At 37.2% G+C, this 19,739-nt stretch overlaps 1 protein-coding gene across 1 annotated transcript in view; it reads left to right on the top strand.

Annotated features, from left to right (window-relative positions):
• The first annotated feature begins 276 nt into the window (after positions 1-276).
• The window catches only part of CLCA1 (chloride channel accessory 1), a 28,876-nt gene continuing 9,413 nt past the window's right edge, over positions 277-19,739 (top strand). The window contains exons 1-8 of the mRNA XM_006919377.2: positions 277-438; positions 5,057-5,197; positions 5,367-5,514; positions 7,884-7,989; positions 12,074-12,251; positions 14,839-15,057; positions 15,608-15,835; positions 19,068-19,242. Coding sequence (XP_006919439.1) covers positions 277-438; positions 5,057-5,197; positions 5,367-5,514; positions 7,884-7,989; positions 12,074-12,251; positions 14,839-15,057; positions 15,608-15,835; positions 19,068-19,242 — 1,357 coding nt within the window. The remainder of the gene's footprint in view (positions 439-5,056; positions 5,198-5,366; positions 5,515-7,883; positions 7,990-12,073; positions 12,252-14,838; positions 15,058-15,607; positions 15,836-19,067; positions 19,243-19,739) is intronic.

Genomic DNA, 19,739 nt, shown 5'->3' on the forward strand with positions numbered 1-19,739 from the left:
CTCTTTGACAGCATCTGGCATAGGTGAAGATAAGGCTAATGATCCTTTCAGATAAAACATTTAAAAGTACACAGAACTTAAGACTAAGGCATTGTTACAGTTCCTCATATTGGAGACAAATGCAATAGCGAAACAATTTGGGGTCATGGGTTAAAGTTCTGTGATAAACCACTTCTGATAACTTGGAAAAATGTGTGTCTATATATAGTAGGGTAAAGAAAGATGCTTCTAAAACCAACATTTTTCAAGAGAATAATCAAAGGGAGATGTACAAAGATGGGCTCATTTAAGAGTTCTGTTTTCATCTTGGTCCTTCACCTTCTGGAAGGGTCCCTGAGCAATTCACTCATTCAGCTGAATAATAATGGCTATGAAGGCATTGTCATTGCAATTGACCCTAATGTGCCAGAAGACGAAACACTCATTCAACAAATAAAGGTAAGTTTTAAAAAAGCCATGCTTCTTTAAAAAATATTGAGTGTAATGTAATAGAGTGAATGTGAGTTCTCTAACTCCAGCTGCGTGATACTAGCAAGTTATTTTTTTATGTCTAAGTCTCAGTTTCTTCAGCTGTAAAATAGAACTCATAACACTTAACCATTAGAACTCTTCTGAGAGAGAAGATAATAAATGCAATGCACATAACTAAGAGTTTCATACATTGTTGGTGCTTAATAAATGATGTCTACATTTATTGATAGAGTGGATGATTTCATTTAAAATTATTCAGTTCTGTACTAAGTCAAAGCCAGCTGCAATCAACAGATACTGTAAAATGCAAAAAGGATTTTGCCTGATTTTACTATTGGTTCATATCAGATTCTCTTTTTATTCTAATTGTAACCCCCTTCTCTATGATCCTAACATAGGAACCCAGGATGCAAATCTCTGACTTAAGAACAATCCTGACCCTTTTAATGAGAGGAAACTGCATTTTATCAGCCCTAGTGCAGAGGACTCTCTCAGGTTGCTGAGTGGCCTCACCTTACTTGTTACTTCTGTGGGGGAAGGAAAAACTAGGAAAGAAGATGCTTCTTGTTCTGGGCAGAGGTGTCTACCTGTTGTAAGGTGGAGGGATTAGAGAGGTTGTGCACAACAGCAAAAAATAAGAATAAGAGGAAAATGGCTTATGAATGATCAACTTGGAATCTGGCTATAGCACAAGCAGAGGCAGTAATGTGTAATGAGGAAAATACCGGTCTGTAAAATGGGGATAATAATAAGTACCTTCCTCATGGAATTTTGTGAGGATTAAATTTAACAATGCATGCATATAAGGGAAGCTTAGTGAAGGGTATATGGGGACTGTACATTTTTGCATGTTCTTTAAAATTATCTTGAAAGATTTAAAAAAAACTTCAAAAATGCATGCATAGTGGCTGGTACATAGTAAAAGCTCAATAAATAGTAAGTATAACCATCAGTCACCAGTCCCCCTTTTAATTCTTCTTGATGGAAAGGGTTCATTTTTCTTAATCAAGCCAAACAGACTGTTTCTGAGGCTTGATTCTGGGCAAAGTTCCGGAATGTGAGCTCAAAAGTTAATAGTGCAAGGGCCCCAAGGGTTGCCACCAAATGATCCTTGTTTTGAGCAGAAACAAAGCCAGAAAGATGAAATTTGGAGAAAGAACCATCTCTACCACCAAGAGGAGTTTGGGGTTAGAGACTTGAGTAGTTGAGGCAAGAGGGGAAGCTTACTTGTTTAACTGGAAGACTATCAGATATTATTGCCATTGATGAAAGGAAAATTCATATCTTCTGAAAACTCTCAACAGTTAAAACTGGAGTGAGGTTTTGATTGCTTCTAAACTTAGAAATGGCCTAAGCAAAAATGAAGGAGCCACTTGGAATAACAGACACGGAAAGTGTGGGAGAACAACGTGGCCAACATGTTTCTATCTCTGGCTAGACAGTCAGTGGGGTTAAGAACAGTGCTAAGAAGAGAGCATAAATTCTTTATCTCTGATGGCAATAGTAATTCATATTTATATGGTGCTTTAGAGATTTCAGAGTGCTTTCACCTCTCTCTTTGGGGGTTTTCCTCCTGAGAAATGTACTTCTTACAACAATTATTAAATTGGCTTTATAATATGAGTCCTAAATGAGTTGGGTGTGAGATAAGTTGGTTTCCACATTTCCTTCTCTTAGAGTTAAGGGCAACAGTGTGCTCAGAGTCTCTAACGGAGTAGCTAACAAAAGTGAGTTCCTCCCTCTTAATGCAGAACTGAAGGATCTTACAGTGGGCTTTTCAGCCTTTCCCGCCATTCCTCACTCTGCTTTTGAAGGGAGACTCCCTCTGGTGCCCTTGTGGGGATGGACGCCTCTAAGTCAGCTTTTAAATTCTTGGTTCTGCAGGACAGCCCCCAATGTTTCTCCAGCAGATGGCGCTGCGGCAGTCGCATCCCCTGCGCCTGCTCTTATGCTACTTGTAGAAGCCCTGAGAGCTCATTTCATAAAATGAGGGAGTGAGAGTCAGGATGAAACTCTTTAATCTCCCTCTCTCCCTCTCTCCCTCTCTGCTCTCTGTCTCTCTCTCTCTGTGTCTTTCTCGCTCACACACACACACACACACACACACACACACACACACACGATATTCAGTGGGAGTACTGCTAGGGGTCTCCTCAGTGGATGGAAACTACCTGTCTTGGTACTTCTGGATAGCTTGCTACTTCATTCATTCATTCATTCATTTGTTCATTCAGCCAACAAATATTTACAGAGCATCTGCATTATATCAGGTACCAAGAATCCAGTGCTGAACAATATATCATCCCTGTCATTAAGAAATTTCCAGCCAGCCCTATAAGCTGTCATCCTCAACTTCTCTAAGCCTCAAAAGTTTAAATGACTATTTGGATATGAGGTTACCGTCTCAAAATCAGGAACAGATTCTAAAATGAAGATCCCTTATTAATGTTTCTATTAAACCATGAAAGACAAGGGGGGGGGTTGGCAAGCTGGGAGAAAGTGGTGAAGGGTTAAATAAGTACAAATTAGTAGTTGATGGAGGGTCATGAAGATGGAGAGCATGGCATAGGGAATGCAGTCAGCATTAATGTAATGGCTAGGTGGAGAGCCAGAGGAGAGACAGAGCAATCAGAGGGATTGTTTCATAAATTATATAAATGTCTAACCAATGTACTGTATACTTGAAAGTAATAATAAAATTAAAAAAAAAAAACACAGAAGACAAGTATTTCATACTGCTTAATATTCTTCCTGAGAGACACTGAAAATTCACATTTCACAAGTCGAATAGTAATAAAATAACACAGAAAGTTTTATGACTAATTTTCAACTTTTTGATGACTTTGACTCAGTGTTTTTTTTTAAATGATGTAATGTTAAATCTCCTAGGGATTAATAAAAACCTGGCTTTTCTGGAAGACGGAAATGCAAATCATTACAAGAACTTTTTAAAACTAGTAAGACAGCCGTTATTATTACTATTTGATAGATGGGAAACTGAGGCTCAGAGAAATAAAATAAATTCTCCAAGTTTTTTCCATTAGGAAGTAGCAAAGGGAGATTCACCCTTGTATCAATGACCCGAGTACAGCTTCTCTATATAGCGATGAACTGGTTACGCTCCTCAGGCCAACCCCACTAGGCAGTGGAGTCTAAGTAGTCTGGTCTGCTCCCAGAAAAACTTTCCTCATGCAATTATCCCTTTTTTCTCTTGCATTATCGTTTTTTTTCCCCCATTAGCATATACATATGCTATAATAGTTCCCATTTAAAAAACATGCACACAAAATAAAACTCCCTTCCCCTGAAGTCCTCCTTTAGCTACTGCTTCACTTCTCCATTCCCCTTTAATTTATAGAAAAACCTAACTGTTGTCTTTATTCACTGCCTCTACTTCCTCACCTCCCGCTTTCAATTTCAATGAGTTGGAATTACTCATATGGAGTTTTTGGCTCCATTCCACTAAAATGGCTCACCCAGGTTGCCAAATACTTGGTCAGTTCTTAATCCTCACACTCCTCGATTGCTCAGCAGTGTCGAACACCTATGATCACTCCTTCCTGAAACATCCTCACCACGTGCCTTTTGATGTCCTCCCTGTGCACCAGCTGCATCTGATGAGTCTCCTTTGCTGATTTCTCCTCTTCCCATCTCTAAATCCTGGTGGCTCTCTGGGGTCAGTCTTTAGCCCTCATCTTTCTTCTGTCTACACTTGCTTTTGTGGTGAGTGATTTTCAGTCTTGGTAGACCCAATGCATTTTCAATAATAAATCTCTTTTAATACCCTCTCTACTATCTTGTCATAATGTATCTCAGGTAATCTGCAGAAGCACTTATAATTTAACACTGTGGCTCTTTCATTATAGAGAAACACAGTTAGGTATAATTTGAAAAGAAATTATATAATCATGCTACTTCTTTATATCTGACACTTGTACCATACTAAAAATAAATACTATAATAACATTTAGTTAGCCCCCAAATTATTACAGGAATCAGTAGATGTCGAAGTTATATTCATTTTAATTTGAGTTTCTCTCCCAGTACTCAGTGTGAGACACTGAGATTTATACTCTCTGATTTTCAGTTTCTCCCTTAAAGGTTTATTGGTCCTCAAAGGATCAAATGAGATAAAACTAACAGCTAACATTTCATAAGCATTTCTGCTAAGTAAACATGGTTTCAAGTGTTTCTTGACTTCATTCAATCCTCACAACAATCTTATGATCTAGCTGCTGTAATATTTTCCATTTTATAAATGGGGTAACCGAGACTCAGGAAGGCTAAAGGAAATTGCCCGATGTCCCAAAAGAAGTGATGGAGCCAGGATTAGTGTCAGCCTCTGGAGTGTGCAATGTCAACAATTACACTGTGGCACAGAGCAGGTGATTAGGGCTCAAAAAAGGTTAGCTATTATTATTAATAAAAGTATTTCCACATGTCCTCTTCTAATCTTGAGAAATAATAGGTCTTTATTAATTAGTTTTTTTCTAATGTGAAATATAGATGTAAATTTGAATGATCGGTAACTTTATCTATATTCAGTCATAATTGTGCTTGCTCTGTATGTTTTCTTTTTTCTCAGGACATGGTGACTCAGGCATCTCCATATCTGTTTGAAGCTACAGAAAAAAGATTCTATTTTAAAAATGTTGCCATTTTGATTCCTGAAACATGGAAGACAAAACCTGAATATGTGAGACCAAAACTTGAGACCTTCAAAAATGTGAGAATATCAAGTTCTTTTTTCAAATTCACTTTTCTTCTGTGATTTAGATTTTTTTCATCAAAATATTCTAGAACCAAGTGAAATTGTTTCAAAATACTCCAGTGTGAATAAGGTTGATTCACTTGCTGAAATTTTGTAATGATCAAATTTTTTTCTTAAATTTCAGGCTGATGTTCTAGTTGCTGAATCTAATCCTCCAGGTAATGATGAACCCTATACTGAACAGATGGGAAATTGTGGAGAAAAAGGTGAAAGGATTCATTTCACTCCTGACTTTATAGCAGGAAAAAAGTTGCCTCAATATGGACCACAAGGTATGTATAGAGATTAAATATTATGCTGTTTCTCGTATTTTAATAATTTCATATTAAAAGCATATCAAAAGAACATTATCTTTCTGAGTGAGCACATTTAAGCCAAATAAACTATTACAGCATGTACTTTCACTTAAAAAGGGATTCAGAACAATACATTTCTCAGTTGGAAACTTAACTCCTTCATGTTCTGCATACATGTGTAAAAATAGTATTTTTAATTTTTAGAAATCATTACTATCAGGAAATAACTGTTTATCATAGTACTGTTAGGTTTGTATGGATCTGTGGGGAGAAACCTGAACAAATTAGACTTCCTGCCTGCAATTCTCTTAGTAGCAACCAAATGGTGAGACTCAAAGTGCTCTTAGACTTTGATGCACATTCAAATAGTAAATGAGATTGTTAAAATGCAGATGATGATTAAGTCGATGTGGGTTGGGACTCAAGAATCTGCGTTTTAACAGGCTCCCAGGTGATGCCGATACTGCTTCACCGTGGCCACACTTTGAGCAGCAGACAGAATATCCTTGCAGTTCAGCTCTCAAAAACCTGTAAAGAAAAAGTCCAATTTTTTCTTCACAAAATAAACTCTTTGTCATTCACATATGAGCTATATAGAGCAATCTTTGGAGAAAATATTAAAATAAATAAGCAATGTAGTATATATAGTATGTACTTTCCAAGTATAATCAAATGGGATTAGTATTAATTAATTAAGTTAACTAATAACTAGTATTAGGTTTCTTTATTATCTCAAAAAGATTAGAACCACCTAGATTTTCTTCATTTAAATAGGCAAAGCAGAGGAAACAAACACATGGAGCCCTTGTGCCTCCATGCACCACCACCAACTACACCAGAGTACTTATGGACCTTATCAGAAAGAGGCGTCAAACATACCTCTTTGTTTTTCTCTAGCACTCCATTTCACCTCCATAACAGGAACTGAAAATTCCCAATGTATGGCTCAATTAATGTGTCGAACTAATTTACCTAACTGCCCCATGTCACTCCTGAGCCCACTCCAGCCATCATAGTCACCACATGTCATTCCTATATAATCTCTCCTTTATGTACTATGACTCCACTCCTGCTCCCTCACAACCTTCCCTTTCTTTTAGGAGCCCATCGACTATTCCCTAGCACTTACAGAATAAAGTCTAAATTCCTTAGTGTGAGATACTAGAGCTTCTTCAGTATGCAACCTTTCACCTAACCCTCCAAATTCAGTCTACCTAGGAATTTACATTCCAGAAAAACTGAGTTGTACCTTAGTCACTAATTCATCCAAATTTAACACTCACTGAGTGCCTATTAAGTTCTAGACACTATGTGCCCAGACATGACAATGAAGAAGTCCTGGTGCCTGTCCTCATGGAGACAAGTGTGAGAGACTAGCAAGTAAGCAGCAATGATAATATAACATGATAAGTTATGCAATATAATGATATTGTAAAGGAGGGGTACCTGGCCTAGTCTGGGCAGGGCTTCTAGGTGGATATAAGCTTGATTTTGAAAGAAGAGTAGCATTTATCCAGGCAGATATAGATAGAGAGTATTCCAAGCAGAAAAAATTATATATGAAAAGGACCGGAGATGAGAAAGAATACGGTGTGACTCTAGAAAGTAAAAGGAGTTCAAAAATTCATTGTGATTATAGAGTTTTGGAAGTAGGCAAAGAACAGCAAGAAATATGGCTGCAGAGAGAAGCAGAGCATGAATCATCAGGGACCTTATATACCATGTTAAGGAGCCACACTTAACCCTGAAACACCATAGTGGAGCCATTGAAGACTGGAAACAAGGCAGGCAGTTGGGTGGGTATTGCAGCAATTCAAGAGTAAGTGGTAATAAGACTGGAAAGATGAGAATAGATCAGAGCCAAAGAGCAGAGGTGGAGTCGGCAGGCCTTGAAGTTTAATCAGAAATGAGCCATAAAGGAGAAGGTTCTATTGGGGATGCTGCCCTGGCTGCCCTATCGATGCCTCCAACTCCCATAGCAGTGTGTGCTGACCTCCGTCATTACACCAGCACTGCTAAGGATTTTAGTTATCTGATGGTGTGTGTCATCCATTAGACCATGAGCTAGCTATGTGAGGACAGGGCAATTGTTTCATCTTTGAATATGAATAACTTTCTGGTATTTACTAGGTACCTCGTTAGCATCAGGTGAGCTAAAAAAAGTAGTCATATTTTTCAGAAATGCACATTTGTCATGTTAGATTTTTCCTTTCTAAGGAAATCAAAACTCTAAAGAGTTAACATAGAAAGCATAATAAAAGTTCAGAAGAATTACTTTCTCTCAGTGTGCCGAGGTAATTTTACCATTCTTATTGTAATCAGGTGTTTAAACTATTTTCTTGCAGGAAGGGCATTTGTCCATGAATGGGCTCATCTACGATGGGGAGTCTTTAATGAATACAATAATGACCAGAAATTCTACTTATCTAATGGGAAAAACAAAGCAGTAAGGTATGGGTGTTTTGACAACTTTTCTCAAACTATTTTAAAACACAACCAACTTTTTCTTGATTACTTTAAAAATGTCAGTCTTCCATCTTATTCTCTATTCTCATTCATAGTGCCTCCTGTTTCAGATTTCCACAAAACTACCACTTTTGTTCAGTTTGCAAGTACTTCAATTAGCTGAATTCCCTACTCTGCAGCTACAAATCATTTGCCTCTTTGTGTGTATGACTATAAAAAAAACTCACAGGTGCTATGTTCAGTGACTCCATCTTTCTGTATCAGAATCAGTGACATAAACAAAGCTAATAGTGGCTCTTCAGTGCCTTGAGGGCATATTGATATCTGTGTGGACTTTGTCAGAATGCATGGCCTGGGAGGGATTGTGGAACTTACCTGAAAAACAATCCAAATATTAAAACAAAAAACTTCTCTCAATTTGAATTAAACCCTGTATGGCGTCAGTAGAAAGCAAACTGAACACTTGGAAAGTACTCTTGGCTGCCATTATTTTATGGGGAAGTTCTTGCAACCAACAGTTTCAGTGAACATAAACTGCCTTAGTACAAACATAAAAGATAGGAAACTTTCCAATTTATTTTAAAAAGCTAGCACAACTCAGATACTAAAACCTGACAGATGGCATGAAAAAAAATTCTGTAGATACAGCTTTCCATACAGATTTTGAATAAGAGAACGGTAAATGACATCTGGCAGAATTAAAGGAATAACAAACACACCGGTGCCAAGTAGGATGTCTTCCAGAAATCTGAAAATTCTGTGGTGTTAGGTAAGTAATTAATATAGTATATTGAGTAAAGAAGAAAAATAAATGACTATTCCAATAGATTCTCAAAAAGAATTTGATAACTTTGCATGTTTATGCCTGAGTTAAAAAACAATCTCTTTTTAAAGACTAGAAGTTGGGACAACGCCCCTCTCCACTTTTGCTTCTTTAAGGAGATGTGTGGTTACCATCTTCATTTGGTACTTGTTTTTAAGGGGAGTCGCACTGGGCTCAGAGCTCAGCCTTGGCTTCCCACTTTCCCACAGGAACATTACTGCTCTCCACTGCTTTCTTTCTTCACTACATTCAAACTCTGTCAATTTGGTTCACTTTCATTATATTTTTCCTCATTATTATATCATTTCAGGCATAGACACTATGTACCTTCTAGAGCCATGCATAGTGTACCAGATCCCTTTGGCTTGTTCTTGATGCATTACAAAGTCCACAGCAGGGTCACTTCCCTGATGTGATCATACGTTAAACTGACCTTTCAAATCTCAGCCAATGGATGCCACTCTGAACCTGACATTTATCTTTCCCACTTCTCTTTTCTAAGCTACCATATAGTTAGAGACTGTATATTCTCTCAAGAGAAAAGCTGATTAATACATATCCCTTTCTAGAGATAGTCTAGAAATATCTATGTATACATCATGTTCTTCCACCGATAATATTAGCAAAGTTGGCATAATTACTATGTCTCTTAAAGAGAAATTTTATTGTAACATATTAATAGTATTTATTGCTTCTTATCTTCCAGTTTTTTAAATTATTTTTAAGGCCTAGAAGCAATCATAAAAATGACAGTACTGCCCACAATAGAAGGTTACTTCCTTAATATGATACAGAACTTTACTTGAAAGCCGACAGCCTATCTCGTATTTAATAAAGAAATAGAGACATTAACAGGAATAACACAAAGATGGCTATAATCAGCACAATTATCTAACATTGTTTAGAAAGTTGTACCCAATGCAATAACATATGAAACTGGGGATGTAAAACCAAAAAAAAAAAAAAAAAAAGCAGCTACTGGAAAGGAAGAAAGAAAATTGCTTTTATGCAGATGATACGTGGTCCACTTAGAAAACCCAAGGAAATAAATAGAAAATTGACAAGGGAGGTCAATAAGGTGACTAGATACAAAATGAATATTCAAATTTCTTTCCTCTATATTACCAATAACTAGTTCAAAAATATAATTGAAAGAATACTCCATTCAAGATAATAAATAAAGGTATAATGAAGTATAACAATCTAAGAAATATGAAAGTCATATTTGAAGAAAACTATAAAATCCTTCTAAAGGATGTAAAGGAAAAGCAAAATAAATTGTGAGATTTTCAATTCATGAAAGATGTAAATGCAACCCAAATGAATATATAAGTTTTATGAAACTAGTCAAAAGACCATTCATTTTTACCTCATATTTAAAATCCCAGAATTTATTCAGTAGATAGTAGCTAAGAACATTTTTTAAAAAAGAATAGTAATAAAGAAGATTTTTACTTATTGCAATCTAAATATACAATAAAACTATTTAAAACTATGTTAACCAACAGATAGATATATATCTATATCTATATATGAATCTATAGATATCTCTATATCTCTATCCCTCTCTCTGATTACAGATCTATGAGGAAAAGAAGGATCTCTTAAATATCAGGACAATTTTTAGCTGTGAGGGGGAAAACATTAACAGATTCTCTTCCAAATGGATAGACTCACTAAATCTAAAAATCAAAACCATAATGACAACTAAAACAATATTAATAAATATCGCACTTCTATATAATGAAGGTCTTTCTATGCATTCAAGAATTGGAAATTGATGTAACCAAAGAATAATACATTTGGCTACATATTAATTAAAAATTTTGTTGCACACAAATCAAACATAAACTAAGTAAAAAGGTAAAAAACAGAAAAAGATATTTGCAAAAATTGTTAAAAACAGGCTTTTTAAAGCTTAGTATTATAAAACATGAAAAACTTTTGAAAACCAGTAGAAAAACAATAATATCATAATAAAGAAATATACATGAGAGAAGAATAAATAATTCAGAAAAGAAGAAATAAAAGCAGCCAATAAACATATAAAAATGTTTAGACACTGGTAATCAAAAACGTGCAAATTGACACAGATGAGAATCATTTATTACCTACTAAATTACTGTCAGTGGGATGAAAGCTCCCACAGCGGGTTGTTAGAAGCATAAATTGGTCCAACTTTTCTGAAAAGCAATTTGGTGACACATATATCAAATCTCTAAAATATTTTGTATTTCTTGGTCCAGTAACTTCAGGTTTAAAAACTCATTTTAAGGGGAATGATAGAATAAGCTGTATTAATAGTCTTTAAAATATTCAGACTTTTAGATGTGATTGATCATTTAGTCCAGAAAACAATCATGTAGGAAAATTGGAAACTGAGTCAAAATTTTATGTGAAATTTTATTTATTCTTGAAGTTTTATTTTTATTACTGATGAGTTGCAGGGAAATCAAATTAAATAAATTTAGTAAATTTATATTATAGTGTCAAACATTAAATTATTAAAATCATATTTTGAAAGAATTATATGAATTATAATAATATATTAAAATTTTAATTATACTAACATACTGAATTATTTAAAAGTATGAAGCACAGCTATATGTGCCATGTTATGCTGATACATAGAGAAGCAAATGCTTCAACATGTTAACAATAGTTTATTGCTAATTGTGGGACATAGTTTTTTTTTTTTATATATTTCCTAAATTTTCTAGTGTTAATATATTATCTATATACTAAAAAATAAGATGTGGGAGAAAATCGTTTCATTTATGGTAGCAACAAATCTCATATACATATAATATAAAGAAAAATCTAAAATACCTATAAACATATAAAACTGTATGATGAACTAATTAGGGAAAAACAACAACAACAACAACAGGAAATGTCAGTTAGCCTTTTAAGGAAAACAAAAGAGGACTCCTGATTTTCCAAGGATGAGGGGACTAGACTAGGAGGTGTCTCAGGACTTTGATTCTTATTAATTCTAACAGTAGCCATAAGACAGACATAGCTTTTCTGCTGCATAGAAACAAATTCCGATACCATTTTGGGAACCTCTCAAATATTTTCTTTCATACAGAAATGACTCTGATGAAAACTTAATAATTTTGCTATTTAAGGGGATGTACTTGTTTCTTGAATTGTGAGAGGAAATCAAACAAGGCCATCTGTAGAACCTGACCAAGCCTTGAAATGATTACATCACCTAAACATCTAACTTTAATATATTTTCAGATGTTCAGCAGCTATTACTGGTAAAAATGCAGTAAATAAATGTCAGGGAGGCAGCTGTGTTACCACACCGTGCAGACCTAACAGAACAACAGGGCTGTATGGAAAAGAATGTGAGTTCATACCTGATAAAGAGCAGATGGAGAAGGCTTCTATAATGTTTTCACAAAGTATTAATTCTGTAAGTACCTTCTTTTTTTTTTTCTTGACACTTAAGAATTTAATGAGATTTTTTTATCCCCAGATGCTGCAAGAGAGGATCAAATTTTAGGAACTCATCAGTGAGCAACTGATTCTCTGCGGCACAAGCTAGGAGAACAAAATCAGGGATAAAGTCTTATCTTTCCCTTCCCCATCTTTAAGTCCAGTCTTGCTTCTCCACCATCTCCCTCCAACTAGCTTACAATTTAAGTGCTTAGAATTACTTCAAATGTTTTTAAAGGCAGACAAGCACAAAAGTTTTTAGTTAAATAAGAAATTTATCCAGGAGGATCAGGCACTTCCTTTAATTAGTCAATAAGGACACGATTAGTAATCTTTAATTTAACTTTCAGAGATCTCTTTTCAGACTGTATACTTGCCTTTGGTCATTAGGTGAAATTCTCTATCATTTTAAGAGTGTTGGTTCCCTTATGGAGTTTGTACACAGTTTTAATAGCTTTAAATATTTCTTAATGTTTTTTAAATGACCAACTGGCCATAAGATACCTTTGACAAGTTATCCTGATTAATGCTATATATAAATATATATCAGCAAATTTGCACAAAGATTAAATGCATGAGTTAACTGACGTTAATGTGGAGTCCCTCTTATCTTCCCGTCAACGTAAATTATGTTTTCCTTTTTGAGTAGAGGGTGAAGTAACTTGCAAGAGTCTGTCAATAACAATGTGGCACAAGTTTTAAAAATGTGGTGTACCCTGGTTCCAGGCCCATCCTTCAGTCTGGCTTTGCAGTCCATTTCCAGACTTATTCAGAAACTCCCAAGAGGGGTCCCAGAATATATGTTTTAAGTTAATTACAGAGTTAAATTTTATGCACAATGAAAATTTGTTTACACAAATTTTTTTCAGATTCCCTTGCTAAAAAGTAGCCAGAATGATAATATGGAGACGCTATCAAAACATCCTGAGAAATGCAAAGAGAAAAATAAATGTTTTATAACTGACTATTTTCTAAATTACTAAAATTCCAAATATTTAAGATTTTTAATTGAATGATAATACTGGAAAGTCATTGAGAGGAGGGACTAGGTTATACCTGCTTTGTATACTGTGCCTCTTTTTTAAACCCCCAAATGCTAGGGATATAAATGCTTAAGAAAGGGGAAGAAACTATCACTTATTGGCTGTGTTAGTATTTATCCTACTGCACATATTCTTATGTAATTCTTGAGTTTTGTAGATTAAAAAAAAAACCCGATGTGCAGATTGATTAAGATTACTCGAAAATAACATATTGAGCTTTTATTATGTGTCAGACACTAGACTAAGTTGTGAGGAAGTAAAATTTACTGAGACAAGTTTCTGGCATAGGTGGATTGACAGCTTAGTGAGTGTACTACAATGTTAAAGGGGCCTTACTGAAATTTTTATAAGGTACCGTGAGGCCACGGGATTGAATGAAAGCTCTTTGAGGGAAGGGTAGAAAATGAGAAAATATTTTGAAAATGACCCTTTGGCTGAAAAATGAAGGTAAAGTTCACAATGCAGAAAACAGAGGAAGAGGAACTTCTTGACAAAATGGGAATCGTGAGCAAAGTCACAGAGAAATAAAACAGTCAAGCAAGACTACAGTGGGGAAAATCAGAGACTTGGAATACACAGCCAGAGTGAGGATGGAGAGCGAAGCAAAAATCCAAATCATGTAGATTGCCATTTGCCACAAGTTGTACAGATTGCAGCATGTAAGCAATGAAGAGTGACCAAAGGGTCTTAAATACAGGTGTAAGAAGGAAGATGCCTCTTGCAGTTAGTTGTGGAATGGACCAACTGAAGGGGAAGCAAGATGAAAAAGTCAGGTAGAAAACTGCAATAGCCTGAGGTAGGGATCATGAAGGCTTGAGTGATGAAGATTCCACTAGAGAAAGAGAAAAGATGATGAACTGGAGAGGCAGTGAAATGTATTGATCTTGGTTATTTTATAGAGGGAAGAAGGTAGGGAAACTCCCAGTTTCCTGATTTAGGTGACTGGGTGAATAGTGTGACATCAATTTAGGAAATACGTGAAGAGGAGGAGCAGAGTTGGAGAAAAGGTGATGAATTCAATTCTGAACGTGTGAAGTTTGAGGAGCCTGTGGGACACCCGAGTGGATTTTAGAGAAACCTGGAATGTTGGGTGTGGAAAGTTGGAATGTAAGGTGTTGATAAGTGAATGGGAAGTAAGGAAGTGAGTGGGAAGTGAAAGATGGGATGGAGAGATGAGATGGTACCAGGAAAGAAATGTTGAGATGTGGGCGTCTTGAAGATAGTGGTGATGGCTCAAAATTGCAAATTTGAGAAGTAAGAAGGAAGCCAAAAGCAGGTAAGTGGTTACTGAGAAGCTCTATGGGTCCAACAAAGTTGAAAACGTGATTTAAGATAGAAATTCTGAATTACGACTATGATTTTCTCTAGCAGTGTTTGATTATGGGATTGAGCCAAGATTATGGATTAGTAAAGCAGGCTGGGGAAGAGAGCAAGAGATTAAAATATTGTAAATTAATCAAACCATTAAAGATTTTTAACATTAGTTTACTGTTATCTATATCATTTTATTGACAATTTCAGGTGGTCAGCTTCTGTACAGAAAAAAACCACAATAAAGAAGCCCCAAACCTGCAAAACCAAAAATGCAATCTCCGAAGCACATGGGAAGTGATTCGCGATTCTGAAGACTTTAAGACAACCACTCCTATGACGACACAGCCACCTAAACCCACCTTCTCATTGCTGCAGATCGGACAAAGAATTGTGTGCTTGGTTCTTGATAAGTCTGGAAGCATGACGGTACGTGCAATGAGTCTTGGTCTTCTGGATTCTGGTCTCACATTTGTGTACAATATAATCTGGGCCACAATTTGGAACTCCTGGGAGTAAACACAACACAGAGAGTCAGACATGGCAACACTAACATTGCCATCAGAAATGCCTACTGCTACTTTATTCAACAAACATTCAGCATAAAGTGTCTTATATTTGCCAAATTAAATTAGCTCAATTTATGAACAAAGATCTAATGAATTACATAGCCTTAACGTTTGTTTTCACTGACAATATATAGGTCTATAAAACTATTATTAAATCATTAAACTAATGATTGAACTAAAGCCTGATCTGGCTTTATCTTTTAAGGCTATTTTTACAAAAGTGCTAAAATTCTACCCCAAAATGCTACTAATTAGAAAGGGGAATATTTCCTCCATAGAAAGATATGCCTTGAGTAAGCTTTGTTGCCATTTTCTCCACATTGAGGTGACCACTTCCAAATTCCCTTTAGCTTATTCTGTTATTGTCTGCCACTAAACCCAACTTGACTGCTTTTCTTCTGCTTCTCCAGAGTGATAACCGCCTAAAACGACTGAACCAAGCAGGCAGACTTTTCCTGCTGCAGACAGTTGAGCAAGGGTCCTGGGTTGGGATGGTGACGTTTGACAGTGCTGCCTATGTAAGAAGTGAACTCGTACAGATAAACAGTGGCACCGAAAGGGATGCGCTCACCAAAAGGTTACCCACAGCAGCCTCGGGAGGAACATCCATCTGCACTGGGCTCCGATCAGCATTTACTGTGAGACAAGTTCCCCTGTTGTAGTTTGTCAATGTTTACAGTTTATGTTTCCTAAGAAATTCCCCTTTCCAGTGTTTCCAAACATGCCTAATGTCTAGTTGAATTAGACAACCAAGGGCAGAGCAATGGTTCAAATGATGCAAAGACACAGGCCCCAAAGCTATTGTTAACTAATCCACTCATGCCTTTTCTGCAACTGCGCATTCATGTTTTTCTGCATGCTAACTTGCATTCAAAGTATTCATGGTGCGTCTTCTATAGGCCAGGCACTGTGTGAGGCATTATGAATACCACGAGGGCCTAAAAGACACCACACCTCCTTCTACAGAGCTTATAATCTCATTTGGGAGATACATTAACCACGTAAAACACGAATAAGTGTACAAACTGCAAGTAGTGCAATGAAGGAAGGTACATGGGGATGTAAGAGAGTATAGTCTAGGAGAGAAAAAAATGAGTTCGGAAGTTATGGCTAAACTTCTGGGTATATAGAGGCCCTTCTTTTGGCCAAGCAAATGGTTTATGTATAAAGCAGAAGGCCTTAGGAACTGTTACTATAATTGTATTGGGGGTATATCCAAAGATCCCATATGACCATCCAATCACATCATCCCTCTAATTAGATATCAGTGTCTTGCCATTTTCAACAAAATCAAATAAAAATTTCTCTATCTAATATTTAAATCTTTCATAGTATAGCCTCTACCTACCTTTCCAGGCTTAAGTACCAGAGACTCTCTTCCAGGTATCCTACGTTAAAACAAATTAGATCACCTTTTCTTCAGAACTTACACCACACCTTTGCCAGGCTAGCTCCCTACTTAGAGTACTTTCTCCTCCCTCCTGTGTACTTCGAATCACACTCATTTTTTAAAGATCCACCACAAACATCACTTACTTCTTGACATCTTTCTCGATCCTTTCAACTGTATAGAATCTCTCTTTCTGAATCCTATGATCTTTGTAGAAACAAAATCTCTGATGATTTCTAAGCTCCTCTCTCTTATTTTCTAATCACGTGCTTTACTCAAGCAAAACTTCTTTAGGAATAGGATTTATCTTTTTACCTCCCAGGCTGCTAACACAATATCTTTTATACAGAAGGTTCTCAGTAAATAAAATTGAATTTAATTGTTTGATTGTACCTAATGCTTCTTTGCTCTAAATACAGAATACAATATTCTATATTCATTTAGAGGCCATTTAGCCCCATGAAACAAAGAGTAAGAGGCTGAAAGAAGCTGTCTCGGAATCTTTGCAATATCTTGGGCTGGTCTGTCCTCTGCCTGCTGTGGGCATAACATATCTATGGAACTGTTCCAGATTCCCAAGCACCAGCAGGAACATTTAGTTTCCAACTCAAACTGTTTCACGTGAACAACAGACTCAATCATTTCCTTGAGTGCAGTCTGTCTCTTTGGTCCTTTTATTCTATCTTGAAAACCAGTTTCCTAAATGTGGTTTCGATTGTGTACACAGTCAGCTGCAAAACCTTTCACCAGGTGCCTATGTGCATCTGGGCTCTCTTGTCTCTACTACTTATTCAAATTTTGAATTAAAAAGCAAATGAGGGTGGGAAACTGACATATCATACTACACTTCCGCTATGCAAAACCCTAGGGAAGATGACTAATGCCAGATGGCATGGTGGTGAAGAGAGAACGTCTGGTTTTATATTTTCCACTCAGATGGGTGAGAAAGTGTGAGAGATACAATTGGAATTTAGGTTTTCCTCCTGCACAATAGAGTTTGGGTTTGGGGTGGGAGGAACTTGTGGGTGACTTCGGAGTGATGAGGTAAAGGTCCTTGGATCCTACACTGTCCTCAAGATTCCCACTGGCCTCTGCTATAGGACCCTGATCAGGTCTTTCTGGGCTCCTGGCAGTGGTGTCTTCTGAGATGTGGCCACTGAAACTTTGCTTGTTCTCTTGGCTTGTTCAGGGTCTGCTGATCCTCCCTGGCTAACTCAGCCTCACTCTGGCTCTCATGGTTGGAACAGGGCCCTGAGCACACCCATATTCTCCATCCAGTCCCCAAGGAAGGCTGTATACTCCTCAGCCTTTATAGCAAGATGAACTGTTCTCTTGCCTGCCGATTCTCAAGTCAGCTGCCTTCTGTTTCCCTAATGGAATATGTGGGAACTTCTGCATGTTTTCCATGACACATAGCAGTGATGAGGAGTAAGAAAAGGGAATCCAGCTTAAGCCTTTTCTCTGGCTTCTAAGGCCCTCGGCTTGGTCAGACCAAGGACACAGCCACAGCTGACAGGCTCCGGGGCTCTGGGCTCCTTCGCAGTTCTTATTTCTTCCCTTGTGTAGCAGCCCCCTCTCAGGTTCAGAGTGGAGCAGAAGTCTCCTCTGCTCTCAGTTTTCATTTTAACCTACTTAAGATACCTTCCCTTTCTGAGAGTCTGTTCCAGAAAGGGGTGGTTACTTAGGCTTGATCGCTTATTTCCTCTACTTCTGGCTCTTTTTCTTCACTCTTTTTTAGGGGAAGAGTAGACTCTTGCCCTAAAGTGGATAATACTATTATTTTATCTAATTATCCTTCCATCACAATTTCATCCAACATTGGCAGAAGAGTAGCCTCTCTACACCATGTGAAAAACTATAGTCTATGTCTAGCAGGAATAGTTGAGACATAGGTGTCATAGGACAAATAGGAACTGAGATTGATAAGAACAAAATATGTTTCCTTTAATCAGGAAGGATATTAAAATTTTTAACAACTTATGCGAGCTGAGCACTGATCAATCAGAATTAATGCCAGTTGATATGGTCAGGCTGCTGAATACCATATAAGCAAAAATCTGTCCTGGGTTTAACATACCCCAAATATTATTCCCATTCAATGAAGGTGGTTTCTGAAGGCATCTGGGAACCTCTGAAAGCCTGTCAAGGAGAGATCATGGGAAGGAAACTAGAAAAACCTTCTTTGCTGCTTCCCCAGTGCTGCCCATCCCTGGAACTGCCCTGCATCCCACTTTATAAGCCCTCTCCACAACAGGGTAGTCAAAAGACCACATTGCATTCCGTGAATGTTGCTGATTTAAAATGCCATCATTTCAAAATGGAGAGATTTTTGACCATTCCCAGACACTTTTGTTTATTTCCTTTGGAATTTCCCTTCCTGCTCTCTATAAATGCAGTTTTCACAAACACCTTGACACCCTGCCCGCCCCCTCCCCCAACTCCCCAAGTCAATTAACTCATGCTCTGAATTATGCCTTTAGGTGATTAAGAAGAAATACCCAACAGATGGATCTGAAATCGTGCTACTGACTGACGGGGAAGACAACACTATAAGTACGTGTTTTAATGAGGTGAAACAGAGCGGGGCCATCATCCACACAGTTGCCCTGGGGCCCTCTGCCGCACCAGAACTAGAGGAGCTCTCTAAAATGACAGGTGAGGGACACTCGACTAAGTCCCGCTGGACTGTACACTCCAGTGAACTGGGGAGTAGGGGAAGGGTGGGTTAGAGAGAGAGAGAGAGTGGGTAAATCTCATTGCCCATCTGGCTGCCCTTACCCCTAAATAACCATTATAACCTACTTCACCCATTTATTTTAAGGCCTTGGTTCTAGGACTAGGGCAGTCTGGAGAAGATGGGACCAGCACAGCACCCTGAGGACTTGGGACTCTCTTCCTGGGAACTTTATAAATACTAGAAGAAATCTAATAGATTAGCCAGGAACTACTCACTTCCCGAGTAGCTGATCAAGAGACCCAGGAGAGACAGATGACAAGCCACTAACTACATAATACCTTGTTACAAGTGCTCAATTAGCAATAGAAAGTACAATGAGACACAAAGAAGGAGACTTTAACTCTATCTGAGGAAAAAGAAGCATCCAGAAAGTTGACATCTGAGTTGGGACTTTTAACAAGGAGTAGCAGAGAGA

This window comes from Pteropus alecto, unplaced genomic scaffold (assembly GCF_000325575.1).
Source record: "Pteropus alecto unplaced genomic scaffold, ASM32557v1 scaffold25, whole genome shotgun sequence".
Classification (NCBI taxonomy): Eukaryota; Metazoa; Chordata; class Mammalia; order Chiroptera; family Pteropodidae; genus Pteropus; species Pteropus alecto.